The sequence below is a fragment of the Amphiura filiformis genome, chromosome 5, assembly GCF_039555335.1.
Source record: "Amphiura filiformis chromosome 5, Afil_fr2py, whole genome shotgun sequence".
NCBI classification, from domain to species: domain Eukaryota; kingdom Metazoa; phylum Echinodermata; class Ophiuroidea; order Amphilepidida; family Amphiuridae; genus Amphiura; species Amphiura filiformis.
The window spans coordinates 16,215,395-16,237,642 of NC_092632.1; the positions used below are offsets into that span (position 1 = coordinate 16,215,395).

At 34.7% G+C, this 22,248-nt stretch overlaps 1 protein-coding gene across 1 annotated transcript in view; it reads right to left on the reverse strand.

Annotated features, from left to right (window-relative positions):
* Positions 1-22,248, reverse strand: part of LOC140152717 (N-acetylglutamate synthase, mitochondrial-like) — a 54,262-nt gene that overhangs the window by 5,090 nt on the left and 26,924 nt on the right. Inside the window, exons 3-10 of the mRNA XM_072175183.1 lie at positions 19,519-19,641; positions 14,813-14,926; positions 13,915-14,093; positions 12,503-12,665; positions 6,699-6,879; positions 2,361-2,454; positions 1,877-2,042; positions 1,008-1,102 (exon numbers count right to left, since the gene is read on the reverse strand). Coding sequence (XP_072031284.1) covers positions 1,008-1,102; positions 1,877-2,042; positions 2,361-2,454; positions 6,699-6,879; positions 12,503-12,665; positions 13,915-14,093; positions 14,813-14,926; positions 19,519-19,641 — 1,115 coding nt within the window. The remainder of the gene's footprint in view (positions 1-1,007; positions 1,103-1,876; positions 2,043-2,360; positions 2,455-6,698; positions 6,880-12,502; positions 12,666-13,914; positions 14,094-14,812; positions 14,927-19,518; positions 19,642-22,248) is intronic.

A 22,248-nucleotide genomic window follows, 5' to 3' on the forward strand; every position in this document is an offset into this window, starting at 1 on the left:
TTTTAGTGATTAAACGCGTCTTTGTGTAATTCTAAAATAAATTGCACTTTCCACCAAAACGCTGTGAGCTACGTTACCCTTTTTAACACACGTTATTGGAAAGAAGTAAAACAGAGGTATCAATGTAATTTGCGGTTTTTGAAAGGAAACACTCATAAGTTTTAAAAATCACAGTAAAAATCGTGATGCTATAGCATTTTGGCATAGAAATGTTGTCAACATTGAAATTTCGACCGACCATGTTAAGATTGGTGAGCTACGTTACCAGGATTCTATATTATGCACTTGTATTACATGTACTTCCTAATAATATGTGAAAGCTACCAGTGGTCGAACCCCATTTATATTAGAGTTAACCGACATAACGTTCTAACGTTAGCAAAGCACACCAAAAACATTAAAAACCCGTGAACTACGTTACTGTGAGCTACGTTACACACTCATTTATGCATCTTTAAAACTTCTATGAAATGATGAATTTGGGTTTACATTTCACTCAAGTGATCTTTAATTTGTTTTTTATGACCTTAGATTGAGTAAAACCAGCCCATTTTGCAGCCGGTAACGTAGCTCACATTACATTGAGTTTTAGTGTTAAAATACATCATGACCTCCTGAAAGAAAAATATGCAAGTGGTGTTGGCAATCTTTTACATATGAAAGTAGTGATACATTTACTCTTAAAAACACAAAAAGCAGGTCTGTTTGAACAACTTGTATTTTTTCAATTTTTACAGTGGATTGGCACCCGATTTTGTAGAATTAGCGATATACCCAGGGAATCATTGGCGGGAATAACGTCACCTGTGTAGCTACATGCTGGGGATCTTCTGCGTGGCATGCGAGGGTACGAGGTTCAAATCCCGGGGTGCCAAGTGACTTTCTTCTTCATCTTCTCTTTTTCGTTCCTTCTTTCCTTCCGATAGCCAAAAACCACGGGTAGGGTTAGGGTTAACAAACTTATAGTTAGCTAGCTGGTTAGCATAATTATACTTGATCTCACTTACCATGGATTGATTTTGTTGGCATTCCTAGATCTCCAGAATAGCGATGGGAAATCACTACGCATAACATCCCATAACATATCGCTTGTCCCTTCACCCTGAAAAAAAATTACATATATTAAGTTAATAGTACAGTATCTGCCAATTTATCAGTCAGCAACTATAATTGAAGACAGAGATAAAAAAAGACCAGTTTGCATCTGGCGTCACTGTCTATCAAATTCCCTACGATCTTTGATTGGTTAATAGTGCGTAAAAGGAAGGTCGATTTATCTGGTGCCGATTGGAGAAAAGGAATAGCAAAAATGGCGAAAAAATATTACTTTTACAAGGCAAAAAGCAACTTTTCTAGGCATTGTTGACATGGTGCCTTCAGCGAAAAGAAAGTTTCAGTACTATAAAGACCTAACTTTTGAAATGGTTTGTATGTTTGAAGGTGCAAAATTAACAATAAGGCATTGAGCAACTCATATGTCATCACGACACTTGTAAACAAACCGTGCTCAAGTTTAATTGACAGATGACGTCAGACGCAAACTAGTCTTTTTATCTCCGTCTTCTTTATAAATTAATGCAATCAAAAAGTTATCATCTTCATGAAAGAAAAGAAAAGAAAAGAAAAAAAAACTTGTCTTTATTACATTGAGATATTGAAATAATGACTACTGATTAATATTCCTGATTTTTCAAATTGTCATTTAGGAGGTTTAGGGTTTCAAAATTCATCATTCCAAAATAAAATAGTCATTTCCCTGAACTACTTATAATACCACTTTCTTCAGTAGACTGAATAACCATTTTGATACAAATAAATTCTCAGTCCCTTCAATCTTTGAATAGTGCCCCTAGACATCTTAACATAATTATTGTACCTGTGATTTCTGGCTAATAGAAAACTTGTCCAAGTATGGCACTTCCCCTGCTTCTTTCTCATTGGTGATGATAGCTACCGCATTGTAACCCTCGGATAAGTATATGGTATGAAGTTTCTTTGGTAGCTCACTCATGTAATCACTGTGAAGAACACGACCAAATGATCTGCAACGGAATACACACATACACAACATTATGATACATGTAGCTATAGCATTGAAATCCTCAGATAAGTAAATAGTACAATGCTTTAGGTCACTCGTATATTACTGCGAAGAATACAACCAAATGACTAGCCAAGATATAACAAAAATACACTTCCAGTCATCAAACATTTTTGCTTCTTCATCAGTTTTGCAAGAGCAGAATTTTGTTCCTACTATACTTGTAACATGCCCTGTTTCAAATATGAAGTCAGATCCTTAAAAGAGAATGAAAGTGAGTTATAGTTTTTAGATCTATTTTGCTTTTTTTATATCCTACCTTGTGAGGAGACTGTTTAACCTGTCCAGATCTACTTTCTTTAGGCTGTCAAACTTCAATATGCGCTCAGTGTTCTTGAACATTGTTCCAGATCCTTAAGTGAAAAAGAAAGAAAGTAAATACTGATAAAGAGATAAAAGTAATCAAAATTGGAAAATCTGTGTTCACATTATACATGATATGGATACAAACAAATTCACCTGTTTGGTAAATCCCATAAGCCTTTGTGGGTAGACCTCTGATGTATTCACACCAATTACTGCGTATCTCACAGCTTTATGCGCAGCAACACTGTTCGCTAAACGACGTGCACATTAGTGTGACATCAAATTTCGACATCTCAGGTAGAAACACAAAGGATTTTGGGATTTACTGAAAAGGTGAATTGCTAGTAAAGAATGAAAAGTGACAGAAGCAGATGTATAAAAAAAGTGTGCTCCTACAGTAACATTTGTGAGCAATGAGTTGAAATTATAGCTAGTACATGAAAGACTATCTGGTGCTTAACAGACCTCATCATTCAGGTTTCCAAGACGCGTAAGGGATGCACCATTTGATTTCCATGGGGCTGTAAGATGCGGTCGGAAAAAGGTTTTTTTTCCTGCATTATTTTTTTACTCATGTAGTAGTGGAATTTTTTCAAAAACTTCCAGCTCCCCAAAGAGAAATTCAAATGGTGAGTCCCAAAATGTACTGCAGACAGAGCACTCTTGGTGGCTTGTCCTAGGTCATGGGTCATCTCTCAAATCAAACTTTTTTGGAAATGTTATGCTTGGCTTGTTTTCATTCATGTTTGCTTTGTCTTATTATAGTACTTTGAAACCCAGGTAAAGGCACTTCATACGTGTAAGTGGTTGTTAACTTAATGTGATGCAACATATACCAAAAGAAAGACTACAGTCCCCAGCTCACATCACAATTTCTCAAATCACTGTGCAACAATACCATTGTGACCAGTTAACACTGGACTTTTAATAATATACTGTGTAAATCATGCAATATTTTATTTGACTTCATGTAACAGACTAGCAACAAGTAATCAGAACACCAATTGTGATCATTACACTTTGTGAATGATGCCATCTGTCAGAGAGCTGTATTAAAACAAGAGGCCAATCATAGTTTATTACAATGGTCACAACAATTGCAGGCAATGAGAAATTACACTCTTCTTTCCATTTGGTTGCATACTACATGTATCTCTATTCTACACTATAAATCAAAATATGTGTGAGGTTGCCTGTCACACATAACATCCACACAGTAATTCAGAACAAATTGTACTGCATAAATTATTATTTCTATGGGTACAAGATGCAGCTCCTAATTGAATTTTTAGCCTACATTACTGCACAATAAGAAGTTTCACAAGGTTTTATTTTCATGCCCTTAGCAGCAAAATTCTGAACACTGAAATTAAAGTTGCACAAAAATATTTTGCTCCAAACTAAAAGTTGAACTTAGAGTCTTTGTGACCACAAAGAAGATAAAGCATTAAATTGTTCATAGCAGTAAAAATCATGAATGAAAATTAACACCACTAAAATATCTCTCTACACAACAGGTGTCAACCATTTAATCATTTCCGTTTCCTTCTTCAACCAGGATTCATGGTATAATATTTCTCTGAATACAGACATGCATCCTGTGTCTTCTTTATTTGCATAGCAGCATTTTGATTGATAGGAGATAACTTGATGTCTGGTGTGTTTTTTTGCTTGTTTATGACCTTTACAGAAAACCAGCTTAAATTTGGTAATCGTATATCTTTCAAGTTATAGCTAGATGTGACTACTTTCATTGGTCCACTAATATTGGCCATATGTGTCCATCCACCACAAACTGGTCGTAAAGTTGGCATTTTCCATTTTGAGATACAATCAAAAACAGTATATGGATTTCTATGTAAAATATATAAGGAATTTGACCTTTGATGAACCATAACTTCACTTCCAGATGTCCGATGAAGCTGGTTGAGGTGTCATCTTAAAGCTGAAAGTGCAATCTTTTAAATTTTGCAATAAACAGAAAATGATCTAGAGCCGACTTTACTACCATTTCGTAGTGGATGGTCACATATATCCACTTGTCAGTTAATGATATGTAAATAAAAACAGTTATTAGCTGAACCAAACACTTCAACTTCCTTGAATATACAGGTTTTAACATCAAATCTCTTCTTAAGTTTCTATTTAAAAACACTTTATATCCATTACATAGGTATTATTTAAACACTCTTCATATATCCATTACATTGGTACAACATATCAACTACAGGTATACTCAGGTAAGCTTGGGTAGACATTAACTTTGTTTTGTTTTCTTGGTATTTGTAGATAATTATACTTCTTTTTACAAACACTAGTTAATCATGCAGACTTCACATATCCTGTTAATTACCAGAGTAAAATGTACCAACAGCAAGAGCAACCATTTATATAGTGAAGTATGGATCAAGGATGTGATGGGAATATTATGAAATTGTTAAAGTGAATCGTATCATATAAAAATATAAAGATCTTTACTAGACTGTCATAATTACTAGTATAACTTGACTAGACTTTCATTATTTTGGGGAGTGTTGAGTTGTTTACTGCATTATGGTTACAAGACTTTCATAATGGGGGGGCTGGGGTGATAACATCTAGACCATCTTAAAAGACATCAGTATTTATATAGTACTGGTCAGTTCAATTTGGGTTGGTCAGCTTATGATAAACAAGTATTTTAGGCCTATCAGAAACTGCTGCAAACCTTTACGTATTACAAGCTGAGCTTCCTATTTATCTACAGACCTAGTAGTTGAGCACCATTTGCCTCCACACACTGAATTTATTTAGCATGGACATTTTGTGTTACTGTAATCAAATACCCAGGTTGTTTAGTCTGCTTGCATAGAGCCTACCGAAAGCATAAACAGATCAATATGTCTAATTCAATGTTTAAAGAACTGTGATACCTCATTGAAACAAGGGACAAATGAGTAAAGAGGGCAGACAAAATAACGAGCTCCCGTAAAGTGATCAATGATAATGTGATGTCTATTAACTTTTAAACATATGAGGTGAGTTGGAAACCAAAATACAAAAATGCATTTTTTCCATTGTTTTTTACACATGCATTTATTGCCAAATCTATATTATATGAAAGTTATAGATTTAATTTCACAGGATTTATTGATTTCATATTGTTTGTCAACAAAATGTATGAGAAAAAATCTTTCGAAAAATTATAACATTAATATTTTGCTTGAAAATATCATTCAATATTTCTCAAATAACAAAATTTACGCAGTCTATGGGAAACAAACCTTTTGAAGACAAACATTTTTTTATTTGCAAACCCTATATTTCCTTCAGTCCTTACAAAAACAAAAGCAGCAAAACACACAATGGATATAACCATATGCCATTACCTTGGAGTAGAGGTAAAAATAGCCTAATACGATTTGAATGATTGTCTCTTTGTAGACAAATTCCATTGCATAAAAAATACAGATAGATAGCATCGTCAATCAATGTACATTTGACATTTTAATCAAAGTAGTGCATTATTGCATCTTCTAATTTCCCATGGTAGCTTAAATCTAGAGTCTGTGAGGTGCACATGTCTATTTTTATTCCATCCTTGCACAGATAACAATAGATCCATTAGTCCAATGATTGACACAAACAATACCAAATGATAGACCAATTCTTGACAACATCTCAATGTGTGTTCAATTAACTAGCTAACTTAATTAATATTCTTTGCAATGTTTTCATCATACCTTAGCCTGTTTTCACGAAATGTCTTTAATGGGTGTCAAATTGTTTGACCAACCACAAACCTAATAGTATGCTTCCTCATTTATAGTATTGTCAGTTCTTCCAAACAAATGATATTTGTTCACACCATTATTGCTGGAGTGCTGCAAATCATTCAGGCCAAATCGTATGTGGGTCAGACAGAGACAGTAAATTGTCCACAAAGCAAATTGGACATCAGTTACAGTACCAAAATTTGGTTGTTCAGGTTTTTAATGTCCATAAAGCACACAGATCTTATGGCTATTGCTTTTCAACTTGCAGCTTAGTGGCTACTTTGTCACCATATCACAATCTCATCCACTCAGACCAAAGTTGGACATTCTGAGTTATTACCTTTATTAACTTACTCAGTACCTGATGCTGAAATCTTAAGTCCCTGGTGTATATACTTATTTGCAAAGTTGTATGTCCATTTTTTGTATATTTTTATTGGCTTTTTTGGTCCTTATTTTTGTCTGCATCTCCATTTCATTTCCAACTTTGGTCTGATTGGATCAGATCATTTTGGATCATGTCACATATAACCTACCGTGATGTGTAAACAGCTCGGCAAGGATAGAATTAGCGGAAGTAACAACCACACTGGACAATGGTGGAAGGCCGGCCAGCAGATTGACCACAAACTCCACTTGTTGTCCATACTTGGGAGCAAACCATGGTTTCTTGACAAGTTTCTCGATGTCAGTAGGTACGTGGACCTGGCCAATCGTCTGTAATAAATTCAAACAAGATTATGTATCGTTAAAGACTTTCATTGCTATGCATTGGATGTGAAACGGTTGATTAGTAGGCAAATTCATCTACAGAATGTAAAGAGACCTGTCGTCATCTCTTTTATCTTGGTAATAAGTGGAAATGACTTTATTTATATTAACTTCAGCTCAGAAGTCGACTAGTTGGTACAAAAATAGTTACAACTGCGACGACTATTTGGAAATCTACTTACTAAGTGCTAAAAATGGAAGATTAAACTAGGTATATTATGGTCAAATGAATGCACGATGTAGCGCAAGCAACATGTAATATATAAACACCAAAACACACAATACCTATTCAATTTAGCTCACTTTCAATTTCACTTTTTACCAATTTATAACACAATTTTGATTGGAGTCAAGAAAGGTCTAATATCAAACAAAGTATTTACAATGTAATGGGTTTTGAAAGTATTCAATGTATAAGCTTGTCATTCATTCTTATACATTTCTGAAACTATTGCTCTCCATCCAAAATAGCTACATGTGCTATCTATCCAAAATAATGTCATGTTCATGTAAATGTGGCCAAGTCGAATACTATCAGCAAATTACAGTAAAAATTTCATTTGAATGAAAGCAGCTGTCAACAACTGTATGCAATATGACCACATGCATATGGCGCATATTTCAAAATACAACGTGAACACACAACCAAGGATACATTAATGAAAATACTAACCTTATCACAAATGAGTTAGCAAGGTTGGATTCACTTCTGTGTTATGCACACGGGCATTCATCACACAATTTACACAGACAATTGTCAAACTGTCGGCAGCTGTGTTCATTCAAATAAATTTCTACTATAGTTAAGATGTACTTGAATTTGAAGAATAACTGTCCATCACCTTTATAATTCTTCAACTTCAGATGCATATTATAGTTTTTTTAGTCATGTCTGTTACATGTAAATTTGGGTAAGTAATTACTATTCCAATCTGTATATTTTGATTATGGAAAATTCCATGTAGTGGTATCCCATTAATAAAAGGTTATCAATATATTAATCGATGGTAATCAACAATAACCTTGATCACTTGACTGGTAAGTCAAATCTCTGAGCCAATGATGTTGATAACCAGGATCACAGGCTATGCAAAGTAATCAGCAGTAATATTTTACGTGGCCAGGTCGAAAACCTTTAATAAAAGCTATTGCAATATTTAACAATGATGGATTTAAAATAAATAACACATATTATATGATCATTAAAACTAGAATTACGCGGTTCGTAATTAAGGTGGCCCCCACATAACTATACAGCACACGAGGCCACCATATACTATCACCGTACCAAGTTTGGAATTGATCGGTGATTGCGTTTGTGCTGCAGAGTGGATTAATGACAATGTAGGCAAAATATGCTAATTAATATTCATAAATATGCAAATAATGCGACACAAAACTATACAGCACGTGAGGCCACTATATCCTATCCCTGTACCAAGTTTGAAGTTGATCGGCCATGGCGTTTGAGCTGCAGAGTGGATTAATGAATTTGCTTCCGCCCGGACAAACAAAGATACAAAGAAAGAAACAAACAGGCAGGCAAGGGAACAAACAACCATCTGGATGATAACATAAGCCCCACATATATGTGGGGGCCAAAAATTATCATAATAAACCTGCTTTGCTAATATATTCACACATCTGGCAGGTGTTGAACCAAAATGGCAGTTTGTAACGCTCTGATCCACACATGCTGGCTCTGCAAATGTGTGCAATATTTACAATTCTGAAACCTGTGTATTAAATTACTGCAATTTCAGCTTTGGCAAATCAATAGCTTTTCAAAAAGGACAATCCACTTGGCCCCACATGTTGTGCTCATGGTGCAATCTATTGTAAAGTATACTTTTATAAGTGTAAACCTAATATAACTTTAAACATGTTTAATACCATCCATATTCCAAATACAGATTTGATTCTTCAACCTGACCATAAAAGCAATGTTCTAATAAATACCTTACTGGTGCCATTCTTCGCAGCATGCCATTCAAATATTGCTAGTAATCAAACGCTGGCTTCAAGTCAGTTGCGATTTGAAACTTGGGCATGCTAGCGACATATCGATCAGACATTGGCTAAAACCTGCTTTATCAGCACCAAAACTTTGGAATGAACTGCTTCTAGACATTCACATGCACTTCCATCTACGATGGTTTTTAAACTAAATTGAAAACATATCTTCTTTTTTTATAGATTGTAGTACTTTTAAGTTTGCTTTGATATTATATATTCTTGTTCTCTATTTGCCTCAACACACTCACTGTACTGCACTAAGAATAAAAACTAATGTTATTGCACTTTTTTTACAAATGGGAGTTTTTTTGTATTTTATTGTTCTGTATTGTATTACATGTACATTACGGCACAATTTTTTCATTTATTTTTAATTAAGGTAAACCTGATGACATAGCTTTACCATTTGGTAACAAAACCATATCAGGTCATATTACAGGAAAGGTTGCTTTGAGTGGCATCTGTGGTGCTTGTTTTTTAGTTCTTTTGGATTTTATAAGGATTACTGTACAAGTGTTAATTTTTGCTAGGGGTTTATTTTTGAAATTGAAAACCAGAGCAACATTTGCACATCCGCCACACCCCCCCCCACACCCATCAGTTTTTTGTTTTAACGACACTGAAAAATACAGAATGGTCATTAAACTTTGCATATAATTGCTATACAATGAGATATCAGTTGGCACTCAAAATTAAACTTCACAAATATTGAAATTCCATTTGGCCACTCAAGAATCAGCTGTATCCAGGTGTATATATTTAGGTGTAATAAATGTTAATGTCATGTTTGATCAAAGTCCCTGGTTGATGGATGTATATTCATTTTAAAACATTTTAAATAAAAAAGCACATTGAGTCCTTTCTTTTAAACAATACACAGGATATAGCGTGAAACATAATTTTCAAGCAAAATAATAATCAAGTAATCAATCAAATTTGATTCAAGAAATGAAATGATTCAAGGAAAGCTGTGTATGTAAGCTGAAATCTCTTTCAGTCATCTAATCCTTAGGGTGTGATTTCACTAACAATGGTGGCTAAAAATCACCCCTGCAATTGATGAAATTCAGTTTTTCCTATTATTTTTGAATGAAGAAGACAACAATTCTAAGAAACCGCACCTCAGCAACCCTTGCTCAAAGGGCCTGCCTTATATTGAAACCATTAAATCCTACATATATCGTCCAACATACAGCAGAGGATAGTGGGTTATGTCGTCACAAAACATGATTGCTGATGGAATTGACGTCAATTTACTTCATTTACCCTTACTGCTTGCTTCCAGGTGCCACTCAATTTTTTATTGAAAATACTGCTATGATGTCAAATACACATTGGGAAAGTCATACACAATGATTACATATTCCAAATTGCTCTCCCTAATTGTGAAATAAAGAGGAAAGAAAAGACTTCCAACAAGCTATAAATGTATGGAGTGAATTAATTCAGCACTTGGTTGCATGCATATAAATTAACCGATTTTATAAGCAACACATACTTATGCCCATTGTGGATGCACTAGCACAGGCAATAAATTAAACTGTGAATAAGTTCATTCATTCAATATTTAGAATACAGACTGAGAGCACTTTTCCGCTAAACATTTTTTAAATAGATTTTAAAGTTTAAAAGTGATAATAGTTGAACTGAACATGAGATCGGATTTGTTTTGCATTTACTACCTACTATTAAAAATATCAGTATCATGTCATTAAGTATACCTACACAATACTTTATACAAAACAAACAAAAACAAAATCCTATCCCTTATTCTCTCTAATTGGTCAAATTAACGAGTCTTATACATTTCATGGCACATGTAATTTATCCAAAATTCCTAATCTGTTTTCATCATCAAAATACACAACATGCAATTCAACAAATCATGGCAGAGCCCATGCAAAGAGCATCACATGTTGTCCGAATAGCTGCAGTATAGTAGCGTACAGAAAAGCAATTGCAACAAAACAAATATTTAAATGAAATCTCAGAGGTTACCCTGAACAGACACCTAAATGCAATTAACTGGATTGTGCCAAGAGATTTGAATGCACTTGTATAGCAAGAACCTACATCTTAGTGAATTCAGGCAGTTTGAATATAGGATTGCCAATGCCAAATGCTGCACTTATCCATACAATTATGGTACTTTCAATGGGCTTTACAGCTGTCCAGCCTTCGGAAAGCATTAGAAATACATCATTGCTGAAAATTTGGTTTTAATTAAAAAAATGGTGATTTTTGTGATAATTCTTTTCTGCTGCATCAATTTTCAAAGTTTTTGGTCTCTAAAGTAGATATTACAATCATGTTCAAGTATACCAAAGGGTTTATACTCCAAATTTAGAAGAAGGTTCGGATAAGAAATCTTGTTGTAAATTCTGAGTGATGACCCTTCGGAGTAATGAACCTTTGGACTAACAACCCATTGGAGTAACAATCCTTCAGAATAACGGTCTGTTCTCACAGTGACCTCTGCCATATCTTTAGTCCTGTAAATGTATAGTATATATGTGGCAACACTGACTGAATGCTCTGTAAGTACTTCCAATAATAGAATGCATTTCAATTTCAAGTTGAATTCATTTCTTTTGCAAAATAAAGAACTTCCAATTGGAGTCATTGCTCATTTCAATTTGATTATGAATTCCCCAGGTAACAGCACATCACAACTGAGGACAAAGCATGTCATTTCTTACTGCATTTGCAAATCAAAAACCCTACACATGATACACTATAGGAGCTTAAACATGACAATATCTAGGACACAATTCCTTAAACCCAAAATGCTTAGACACTCAAAGAATGACCTTTCAATGAATTGGGTACAAAAACACATGTCCCACAACTTGAGGTCAAAATTTGAGCTTTGCTTGTTTAATGGGGGTTGTTGAGCTATGACATGGGGATGAGATCATTATGGCTCATAGTGATATTCTTGTATTGCTCTGCCTTGACAGAATAAAACCCAATTCCAGGGATGATTACAGCTCCAAACTATCAATTATCAAGATACTTGATTCCTCTTGTATTTTTACATACATGTAGACATTTCCTTGTCAGAACCAATATACTCAACTCTGAAATGTAAATCATGAAATCGTATAACTTTGATATACGATAAATTGGTGTAGGTTTCAAAAGCTTTACATCTATGACTGGGTCATAGCAGCACTGAGCACCATTTATGTGATGCAGTCGACTTAGGTTTGTCACAAAAAGTGAATTTGAGACAGATATATAGCTTCAAGAAGTGTCCAATTTCTTTTGTAATTTTCATTGTCATTAATGCGAGACACTGAGAGAACAGATATGAGAAAGAGAAAGAAAAATTAAAGAGTGAGACAGGGAGAGAGAGTGCAAAGCATATGAAAGAAAAAATGAGAAAGGAGAGGAGAGAGAGAATGAAGTATACAGAAAAAAGTGAGAAAGAGGAGTAAGAGAGAAGAGGAAGAAACAGATGAGGTGGAGAGAAAATGAGGAATGGGGTGAAGGAAGGGTGACATACTCATATAACAGGGTTTCTCATAAGGAACATCTGTATTCCACTTACTTTCTTCTTATCATCCACCAATCCTCCTGAAGTATTAAGCAGTAGTGTTTTCAGTGGTTGCATGGTCTTAGCAATGGCTGCAGTGGCCTGGTCTGTGTCAATGCTGACCAGTTGAGAACTGGCTGTCTCACCAATGGCACTCACAACAGGAATGTGTCCAGAGCTGTGTAAATAAGGATGGTTAGTAAGCCTGTGCATTAAGGTACTAATTAATGAGGATTGCTGATATAAATTATGTTTTAAATTTCCATGTGCAATGTGCATGACTATTCAAGTCTCCTGCACTGCTGCCACAAAACAAGGCTTGAAACAGTTTTTTTCACAAAATCCTGAAGTGCCTGTTGAGTTTAGACTAGAGTATTACATGATACAAAATTCAGAAGTTGTGTAATACTATCAACTTAACTATCCTAAGGGTTGCCGGCCAACAACTATTAGGAATCAGGAGCATACTTTTACTGAGGAATGGCAAGTGATCCATGCATGGCTCAAGTAGATGGCTCCCCTGGTCAAGAGACACTTGACCACACTCTTGCCTCTCTTCAATGGGTATAAGACACAAGATCCTTGATATATTGAGTGTTGAATTGTTCAGCTGATGTCCTTGTATTTGTACTATACATGCATTTGTAGATGTTGTTTACAGAGACTTTAAGCCAGCGTATGAATAACTGTATATTGCACAATTCACAAGACTCTTTGAGTTGATTTGATTTAGCATAAATCTGCTTATTGTTTCATGAAAATAAATTCTGTTAAAGCATAAAATGTTTGTGTGCATGAAAATGCCATTCCCAAAAGTATAGGTACTCTACCCTATAGGTCTTTAAGAAAAATGTATCAATTTAGCATATATTTTCTGCCACAAAAACTTACTGTCCTTTTCAAATTGCAAAAATTTTCTGCCACAAAAATATTGTGCATTGGAGGTAGAGTGCAAATTGCTATCCTGATGATGCTAAGGAGACTAATTAGTAGAGATTTCTGGAAACATTACAAATTGGGCATTTATTTTAAAATTATATCCTTTTCGGCATAGTCCATGCATACTACACTCACAATGGTAATCATGCATGAATGTGTACCATCTGACCTGTTCAAAACATTATGCACTGGATGCTTTGTAACTGTGTAGTAGTACACACATTTTCCAAAAATAATTTAGTGTTTTAATTTAGCCCCATTAATGAGATATATAGGTCACACTCCCAAGGAATTTGAGGTGAACGTTCAGGAGAGCTATAAATAGCTTGATATCTTGGGTAGACTAATGGGTTAAAAGGAGGTTGGGGAATTTTAAGATGCAGGAGTGTCTTGGGTGTAGGGGTGAGGTCGATACTAGATGCCATCTATACTTCTTCATCTGAGCAGCAAATAATTCTGATAAACATGTTACTGCCTGTGTTTATTACCTCATGCACCATTCTAGTGGTTCTTTATTCACACAGCTGACCTCCCCCTTCAGTGTTCCATCCACAGACTCTGCTTTCAGCACACTACTTCCAGAGAACATTGGATGTGCCCTAGCTCCACTGGATTCCAAGAAGTTTACCATCACCATGGTTTCGGTTGTCACTTGCTGACGATTAGCCTGTGAAGATTTGAAAATAACACGTTGAGGGGTAACATTTGTCATTTTGCAGAAGCGTTCAATTGTTTTCCATTTTTTAAACTCATTTAGATTATTTCATTAAAATATTTTGATTATTTCATTGATTATTTCATTACAATATAATTTGATAAGAAGTATAATAGCTTTAAAATTAAAAATACATGCATTTACCTATTTTTTTCATAATCCATTCATAACATAATTTTGCCCAAAATATCAGTCATGACTTTCTTACACTTAACCCCTCAAGTTCATCATCCATGCTGCAAATTATTAACATAACAGGTTCATCTACACACTTACAATGACAGGCTTTTCAGCTCATCCCTTTTCTTATGTCTTCCATGTGTATACTTCAATAAGTATTATAATGTGTTTCACTCACATTTTTCTTGCAGTTTCATGAATTGAAATCTCTCGTTTTCATGTATCATTTCTTATGCTGCTTTCATCCAGCCAAAATGTTGCTATTTTATGATTTTAAAAAAAAAAAAAAAAACACTATTCTACAATGGACGGACCTTTTAAAGCAAGCAGTGTCGGTCGGTTGGGCCTCTTTTTTTTTTTTTGGCAAATGACCTTAAATATCACCCAAATCTTTTTATATTTTGTGTAAGTTTACCAGATATGTATGATTTGTTCCACAGTTTCTCGGGTTAAATTCTAAAACCAAGCTCATTATTAAATTTGACACTTACCTGCAGTTCCTCATTGGTATAGGTGACATTATCAGGGAGTTGGGAACCATGAATAACTAAAAGTTTCATATCATTACGATGCAAGAAGGCAAGATTAGAACTCAGGGCTTCCAGCTGAAACAGAAATATATACATGATTAATCAATTTTGTCTTTCAACCAGCTACACTCATTTTAAATGTGTCAATGTATGCCTATACACCTTTTAAATGTACAGTGTTAGTCATCTCAACCAACCCAGGAAAGATGGCTGTGTGTAGGGTTGTAAATATCCTCATTCTGAACTTAATTTGTCAGAATATCAAATTATAAAAATTGATGCATTATCACAACTTTCAAGTGCCAGGCATGCAACGGCCATGCATATATTTCAAAGGTTCTGTAAAACCCTTTAAGCTTCTACAACCTGAAGCAAACGGCTGAAGCAAAAAAGTTGAATTTGTTGTCTCTGAAAATATCAAACCATACCAAACAAATCTCATGTACATAAATTATTTAAACAACTCAGTAACTATAGCAAATAAAATGGGTTTACCCTATCCTGATTTTTAGAGAATGTATGTTTTTTTGACTTTTTTAAACCATCGAAACATTTTTGAGTGAACAGTTGAAATTTCAAGCTGTGCCACCCAATGAATTTTGTACAGACAAGTGAATGCAGCTGGCAAAAGATGCACACAGCCTCTGCTTATCTTGAAATCTTAAAATTAGGTCAAGATCTTTTTTCCGAACACATGTAAATCATTCAAATGGAATACAATTGACAAAGAGCTTAGATAAAAATATGTAATTGCTTTTTCAAGTCCTTTACGCTGCCCACACACAAGACATATTTATTTGTAAAGAGCTTACCAGGTACATTTAAGGAAATCTATGTGTGCTTACAGAAATAGAAACAGAACAATTCCCTTTATCCAGTGCCAGGCTACAACAGCATGACTAAATCCAATTTATAATTGCTATCTCAGGTAGACAAGTAAATTCAATTTAGCACTGTTTCACAAAGCCATTTATACCCCAATTACATACAGATGGCAGAACACCAGTTGGATTTCAGTGTTGAATTTAATGCACAATTTGCTAATCACAATTTGCTTTTTTCAATTATTTTTAAAAAAAGAATTGAAGAAACATATAAGTTTACTTCTTTATTTTCCATTTGATTTGCCCAAAGTTTCAAAATGCACTGCACGCAGTCACAAGATTTGCTAACCTAACACATGTCAAAACCAATAACAAATTTAAGCTTTCTTTAAAAAACAAGTTAATGCTCAATTTGTCACATATTAGTACTACTAAACCAATATAGGCATGCTACCCAAGCAGGCTAGTAGCTAGGGCTGTAGCTACAGTGGACGGTGGAGTCCACCACTCACTACTGGAGCCCACAACCGAAGGGCTAATTTCAAAAGACATGCATGTAAGAGTGTGTTTTACTGATTTCAGTCTTTTTAAGGGTCTACGAGGTATTGTTGGTCGAAGCAGCCAAAAAAAAAAATCCAAATTTCATTATCTAAATCAATATATTGTTGAAAAATAACACTTTGATGTTTTTGCAAAAGATCATTCTACATATCATATACTTTGAAAACTTCCTTGATTTATTGTTGTGAATGAGTTTTGTATGTTTTACAATTAAAGTGTTATTGTTTCAGCTCTCTTTACAACATAACTCAAGAACCACAGGACCTACAAAAGTTTATCTGAGATATCTGAATTCTTCTACACACTGCACACTCGCTATGAAATGATCAATGCAATTTTTGCCAAAGCTCACTACCAGTAGCAAGATGCTGTGAACTACCAAATGGCAACAGTCTAAAATAGTTGCTAACCTTAAGTGTCCAGTATTCAGGGGAAAGAATTGCCCCCAGCACACCCAACTCTGCTGGCTACAACTCTGCCAGTAGTGCAAAATTTTGTGCGGGAAAAGAGTGCTGGCAACCCTGAATGTGAGTAGCATATTATAATCTCTAGTTCCGTACTGTACTTGTAAGAGAGATTTGAATATTTCTGCTTATAAATAAAAGTGACTCGACATTTCACTTCATTCACATACTGAATCCTATTTTTTTGTAAGTGAAAGAATTGAACTTAAAGAAACATGTTCACTTCTTATATTTTCCATTTGAAATGATTATGTGCCCAAGGCATCAAATGCACTGCACTCAGCTACACATGCTTTGCTAAACTAACACTTGTCAAAACAAATTTAACATACACATTTTCATGTTTCTTAAACCATGCAAATGATCTATTGTTTTAACATTACATGATTGCATTACATGTATGCATCTTTATCGTGCATTTTTGTCATCACGATAACAGTTTTCACTCAAATTATGAGGGTGGTCATGAAGTAAATGTTTATAGTGTGTGTAAATTTGTGTGTTTACTCAACATCCATAATGTATTACACTTGCATTAAACATTTCTGCCTGCTTTCTTTTAAGATCACTTTCAGCTCTTCGTCTTTCCCTGTGAGCAGCGTGGACACTATTACTATTATTATTATTATGGTAATATCACATCAGTACCTGAGTACACTTGTTTGTTAAACTTAAGATCCATATTTCACTAAATGCTACTTGATCAATTCCTTTTAACCTTACATAATAAGATGTCAGAACACATAAATTGATGGATAAATGTGTGGTGGGCTTGCAAAACATGTTCATGAACTTCTCAATATGATCAAAGTGATTGTGGACATGATGATGGTGGCATATGGTGTGTCCCAAAATTGTTTGTACCTCATCATGTGGGTTTCCAAGGTTTTTTAAATTCTACTTGACAATCAACATAATCACATACAACAATAATTGAAACAAATATATACATTAATTTGCATACGATGGGAAAAAACATCCCGATTTGAAAGATGGATTGTTCCATTTCACTCACTTATCAGCTCATGAAATAGAACAATCCACCTTTCACCTCTGGATGGTTTATTTTTGCTCATGTTCACAAGTGCATATTTGCAATGTATATATTTCAAGAAGCAGACAGTCTGTAGACACAATGTGATCCTGCATGTGCTCATCAATGTTCTATAAATGTTACTACAGTTCACAACCATGGTGAAGAGTTCATAATGAAGGGATAACATACCAACACACCCAGATTAACGTAATGACAAACAACACAATATCATATCACCAATGCCACACAAGTATGCCACAACTTGGAAGATCCAGTGGCTAGATGTCTTCATTTAAAATGTCAAAAGTTTGCATTTATGCCTTACAGCTCATTTATACATTACTTCAAATAATAACTACTTCAATTGCCGTCTGTTGTCTTACGTTCAATTAACTTTATTCTGCCATTCATGGTTTTTGCAAATGCAATTGCAAGTCACTGAATAGTAAACTAGCCAATGGGTTGGTAAAAATAGGGGAAAAAGGATCAAGCATAGACTAATATTAAAATAACAGATCATCCTCATTGGTGCACCATCTGTTTATTAATTAGTCAATGCTTGATCCCTTTTGTATACAACATGTTTAGCACATTTGCCAATTAGCATTCCACCTTTTGGGTAAATCAACCTTTGCGGGTAGACCTGAGATCAGCGAGATGCTGACAAGAGCACATCGTTACTGCGCATTCCAAGGCTTTCAAATGTGCAGTAACGATGTTCGCTAAACGATGTGTATATCGGCATGCCGTGACTTTGCCGTCAAATGACGACATCTCCATACCTGCCAACATTGTAAAAATAAAAATCTGTACAGGGTGCGCGCGACCCGGGGCGCACGAAGCACGCGCTCACCCGTAACGGCGCATACTTGCCAACTTTTGGAACTAAGGTCAGCGTCTAATTAGAGTGAAGCGAGAAGCGAAACAAAACTTTGGAAAAAGAAGTTATAGACCCTAAATTACTTGTTATTCAAGGTTGGAAAAAAAATTTTTTAAATTTTTGAATTAAATTTTTTTTCGAATTTTTTTGGCAACTTTAGAGAACCACTGGACCTATTCTGAATTGCTAAGATCTAGAGAAGTTATTTTATTGGATTTTTTCTTCTAATTTAAAAAAAAAAGTTTTTGGCAACTTTAGAGAACCACTGGACCTATTCTGAGAGCTAAGATCATTCACAGGTAATTTGAAAAAAATTTGAAAAAAAAATTACGAAAAAATTAGTTTGTTATCCTTAATATGTAAACCATTAACTAGTGTTTACCTCTTCATGTATCACATATTTTAGATGCATTGGTTTTCCATGCATTTATAATATGTGCTACATGAAGAGGTAAATATTGGTTAATGGTTTGCATATAAAATATCAAACTGTAATTTGTTCGTAATTTTTTCCAATTTTTTTTAAAAATTAACTGTGAATGATCCTTATGATCCTAGCACTTCAGAATAGGTCCAGTGGTTCTCCAAAGTCGCCAAAAACTTTGAAAAAAAAAAAATCTAAAAAAAAAATTAAAAATTGGTTTTTTTTGCATTTTCAAAAATCGGATTTTTCGGACCTTTGATCTCAAAAATCGGAACGAATCCGATTAAATCGGAACGGTTGGCAGGCATGCATCTCAGGTCTATCCACAAAGGCTTATGGGATTTACCGAAAAGGTGAAAATACCGTATCCCATAGCACTGCCATAGGGTACCATTTGCAGTTCACTTGAAATCATAGAGTTCTTTTTACAGTCAAGTGCCAAATAGGCACTGTACACCATTACTATCTGCATACTTACCAACTGGGGCTGTCTAAATATTTCTTGGTGCACCTGCACCACAGCGAAAGTATTGGACGGAGCACTGCCCAGACGCTGGAATTGCTTTAGCCAATAGCGAGCCTCTTTGGGATCTGTTCCAACCTAAATGTGGTAATAAAAATAAATGGATACAATGTATATCAAACCGGTGATACAGCATTTACATTTGAGTATGATCTGATAACATTGCAACTCATGGAAGAACCAATTTTGCAATGAGGAAATCAGCAGTGGATTTACCCAGATTTGCATGCGACACAAGTTTTAATACTTGCTAATTGATTTTGTGAGTCCATCGCACAAAATGTGATGCAAAAAACTGGCCAGTTTCACTATGAAAATCACCAGAACTGGTACATATCATCATCACAAAGCATGGAGGTCAATTTAACAGAAAATTTTAAATAGTGTTCATAAAAGTGCCAAAGTTCATAGACATTGCATAGGTTGCACCCTACTTTGGAAACTTTTTTATTTTTAAAGCTAAATTTTAAAATGCTAATTTAGGGCGACAGATTTAATTTTATTTTTCTGGGGGAAGGTACTGCATAAGTTTTATCAAGCAGTTTTCATTTTAAAACAATATATGCACTGCTGCACAGCAATGCTTTCTCCACCATTGCAATCAGAATTCTAGAGCCTACGGACCTAAGAACTTGTAAATATCACAACATCCATTTTTAATATCATGCCAGAATTAATATAGACTTAATGAGAAAGTGGGTGAGCTTTCATGGTAATGTCAACATAGATCAGGGGATCAGGTGGCTGGCTAACCAAATTATTTTGCACTCACTGGGTATGTGAATATTATGCAATAAAATATAATATTGAACACTTAATTGGAGCAGCTTTAATGTAATACCGAGATGCCATGTCTTGTCCCGGGTTAGGGGAACAGAATAAGGGAACAAACCAAAGACTGCTGATGATGTCCTAAATGAAATTCATTAGAAGGCTACCTAATTTTGTGAAATGTTGAAAATTCACGATTTTCTACATTCTTTTGTACAACATAACCTTGAACCACTCATATTTTTTACTGAATGTACTCCAACTTTCACCATGTTCATAAATCCAACTGATACTCATCATTAAGATATTATAGTTTTCAGCAAAGAACTTCAGTGGTCTGCCAATTTGGCGCAGTTTCTGGCATATACGGAAGTGTGGTTCTGATTGGCTAATTGAATCGCGTCATCATCACATCGGCACCTCATTCGCTAGTCAAGCAAACACCGCTGAAATAATTTGCTGAATGGTATAGTTATCATTTATTTATTCTGTATACTGTGCATGTTTATTTATGAAGTATGCACTGTTCTTTTTAAAATAAAAGACCCCAACTGAAAACATAGTGGTAGGATATTCTAAAAGATTCCAAGAAATCAACAAATTTCCATTTCTCTTGCTAACTGAATGCCTCTTGGCGTCAACCTACACTCGTACATCAAACTTGGCAATTAACCAAGCTCTAGCTACTATTTCAGCCAGGAGGAATGCTTATTATATTAATGGATCCTACTTCACTTACAAGTGTTAAGTGGCAATGGTGGTTATTTTTGGTCCAGATGATATTCATTGCATAGCTTCTCTGTGCTGTTATAATTATAATTTTTTTCTAACAAAAAAGGAACAACTGTTCAAGATATTTTCATACAACATTTATTACCAATTCATATCGTTGATGTACGTAATTAAATTAAAAACACTCAATCCATAACCTGTTTGTATTGAATTACAAGTTTCCAGCATTATGTACAAATTCAGGTTCACAGAAAAATTCTAGAAAATTTAATTAAAACTTGTCATAACAGTAATCCAGAGCAAGCTCTGTTAGTGCTTGTTACACTACACCCTCCCTCCCATTTCCTATGAATACCTAAGTAGCTACCTGATGCACTGCCTGTTGCCATGTCTTGGTACATCTACATTTAAAGGGCACAATCAATATTAAGGCCTTTCTTGCTATCTACTGAAGACAGCAACTTCAGTCTTACTTTGAGATTTTATACATTTAAGTATCTTGCCATTTATAGACTACATCATATTTTTAATAAACATGATGATTGATGAAATGAGTAGGCGATGTCTATTATTTGTATTAAAATGTCATACATTGTACCATATTGCAATAATTTTAATAAGCATGAATATACATCAATATAGCATTGTCTTGCATGTTCAATGTTTGTGGCAGAGTTTCAGAACATTCTCCTACTTCAGATTCAAGTACTATTTTGAATTGTGTAATGCTATGGGAATCAATCATATCGGACTGTCATGCATACAGGTACATCATATTCACACACAAGTCACATGCCAATACTCTAACTTGAATGATAATTTATCAAATATGGTCATTTTCACGGTAAAGGGTGTAACTTTGGATTTTTAACATTTTAATCCGTAGTGTTCTAATAAAGCCACAGAATTCCATAATTTTTGGCCACATAAGTCATCTAGTTAGCAGCTACCTTGGGTAGCATAATCAGCTTTGGGAGTTACTGCGTTCAGTTTTAGCAGGCTTAAATGTACTTAATATTGCCATTTTGAAAAACTATAAAAAACAGTAACATTTTTGTAAAACCCTGTGTTTTCTCAGTTAGTTCATGGATAATTTTTCTTATCCTGAAAGTACAGTCATATGTTCAGTAAACACTGCCACATTAGATTTAATTGTGAACGCCCTGTATTTTTGAGAACCGG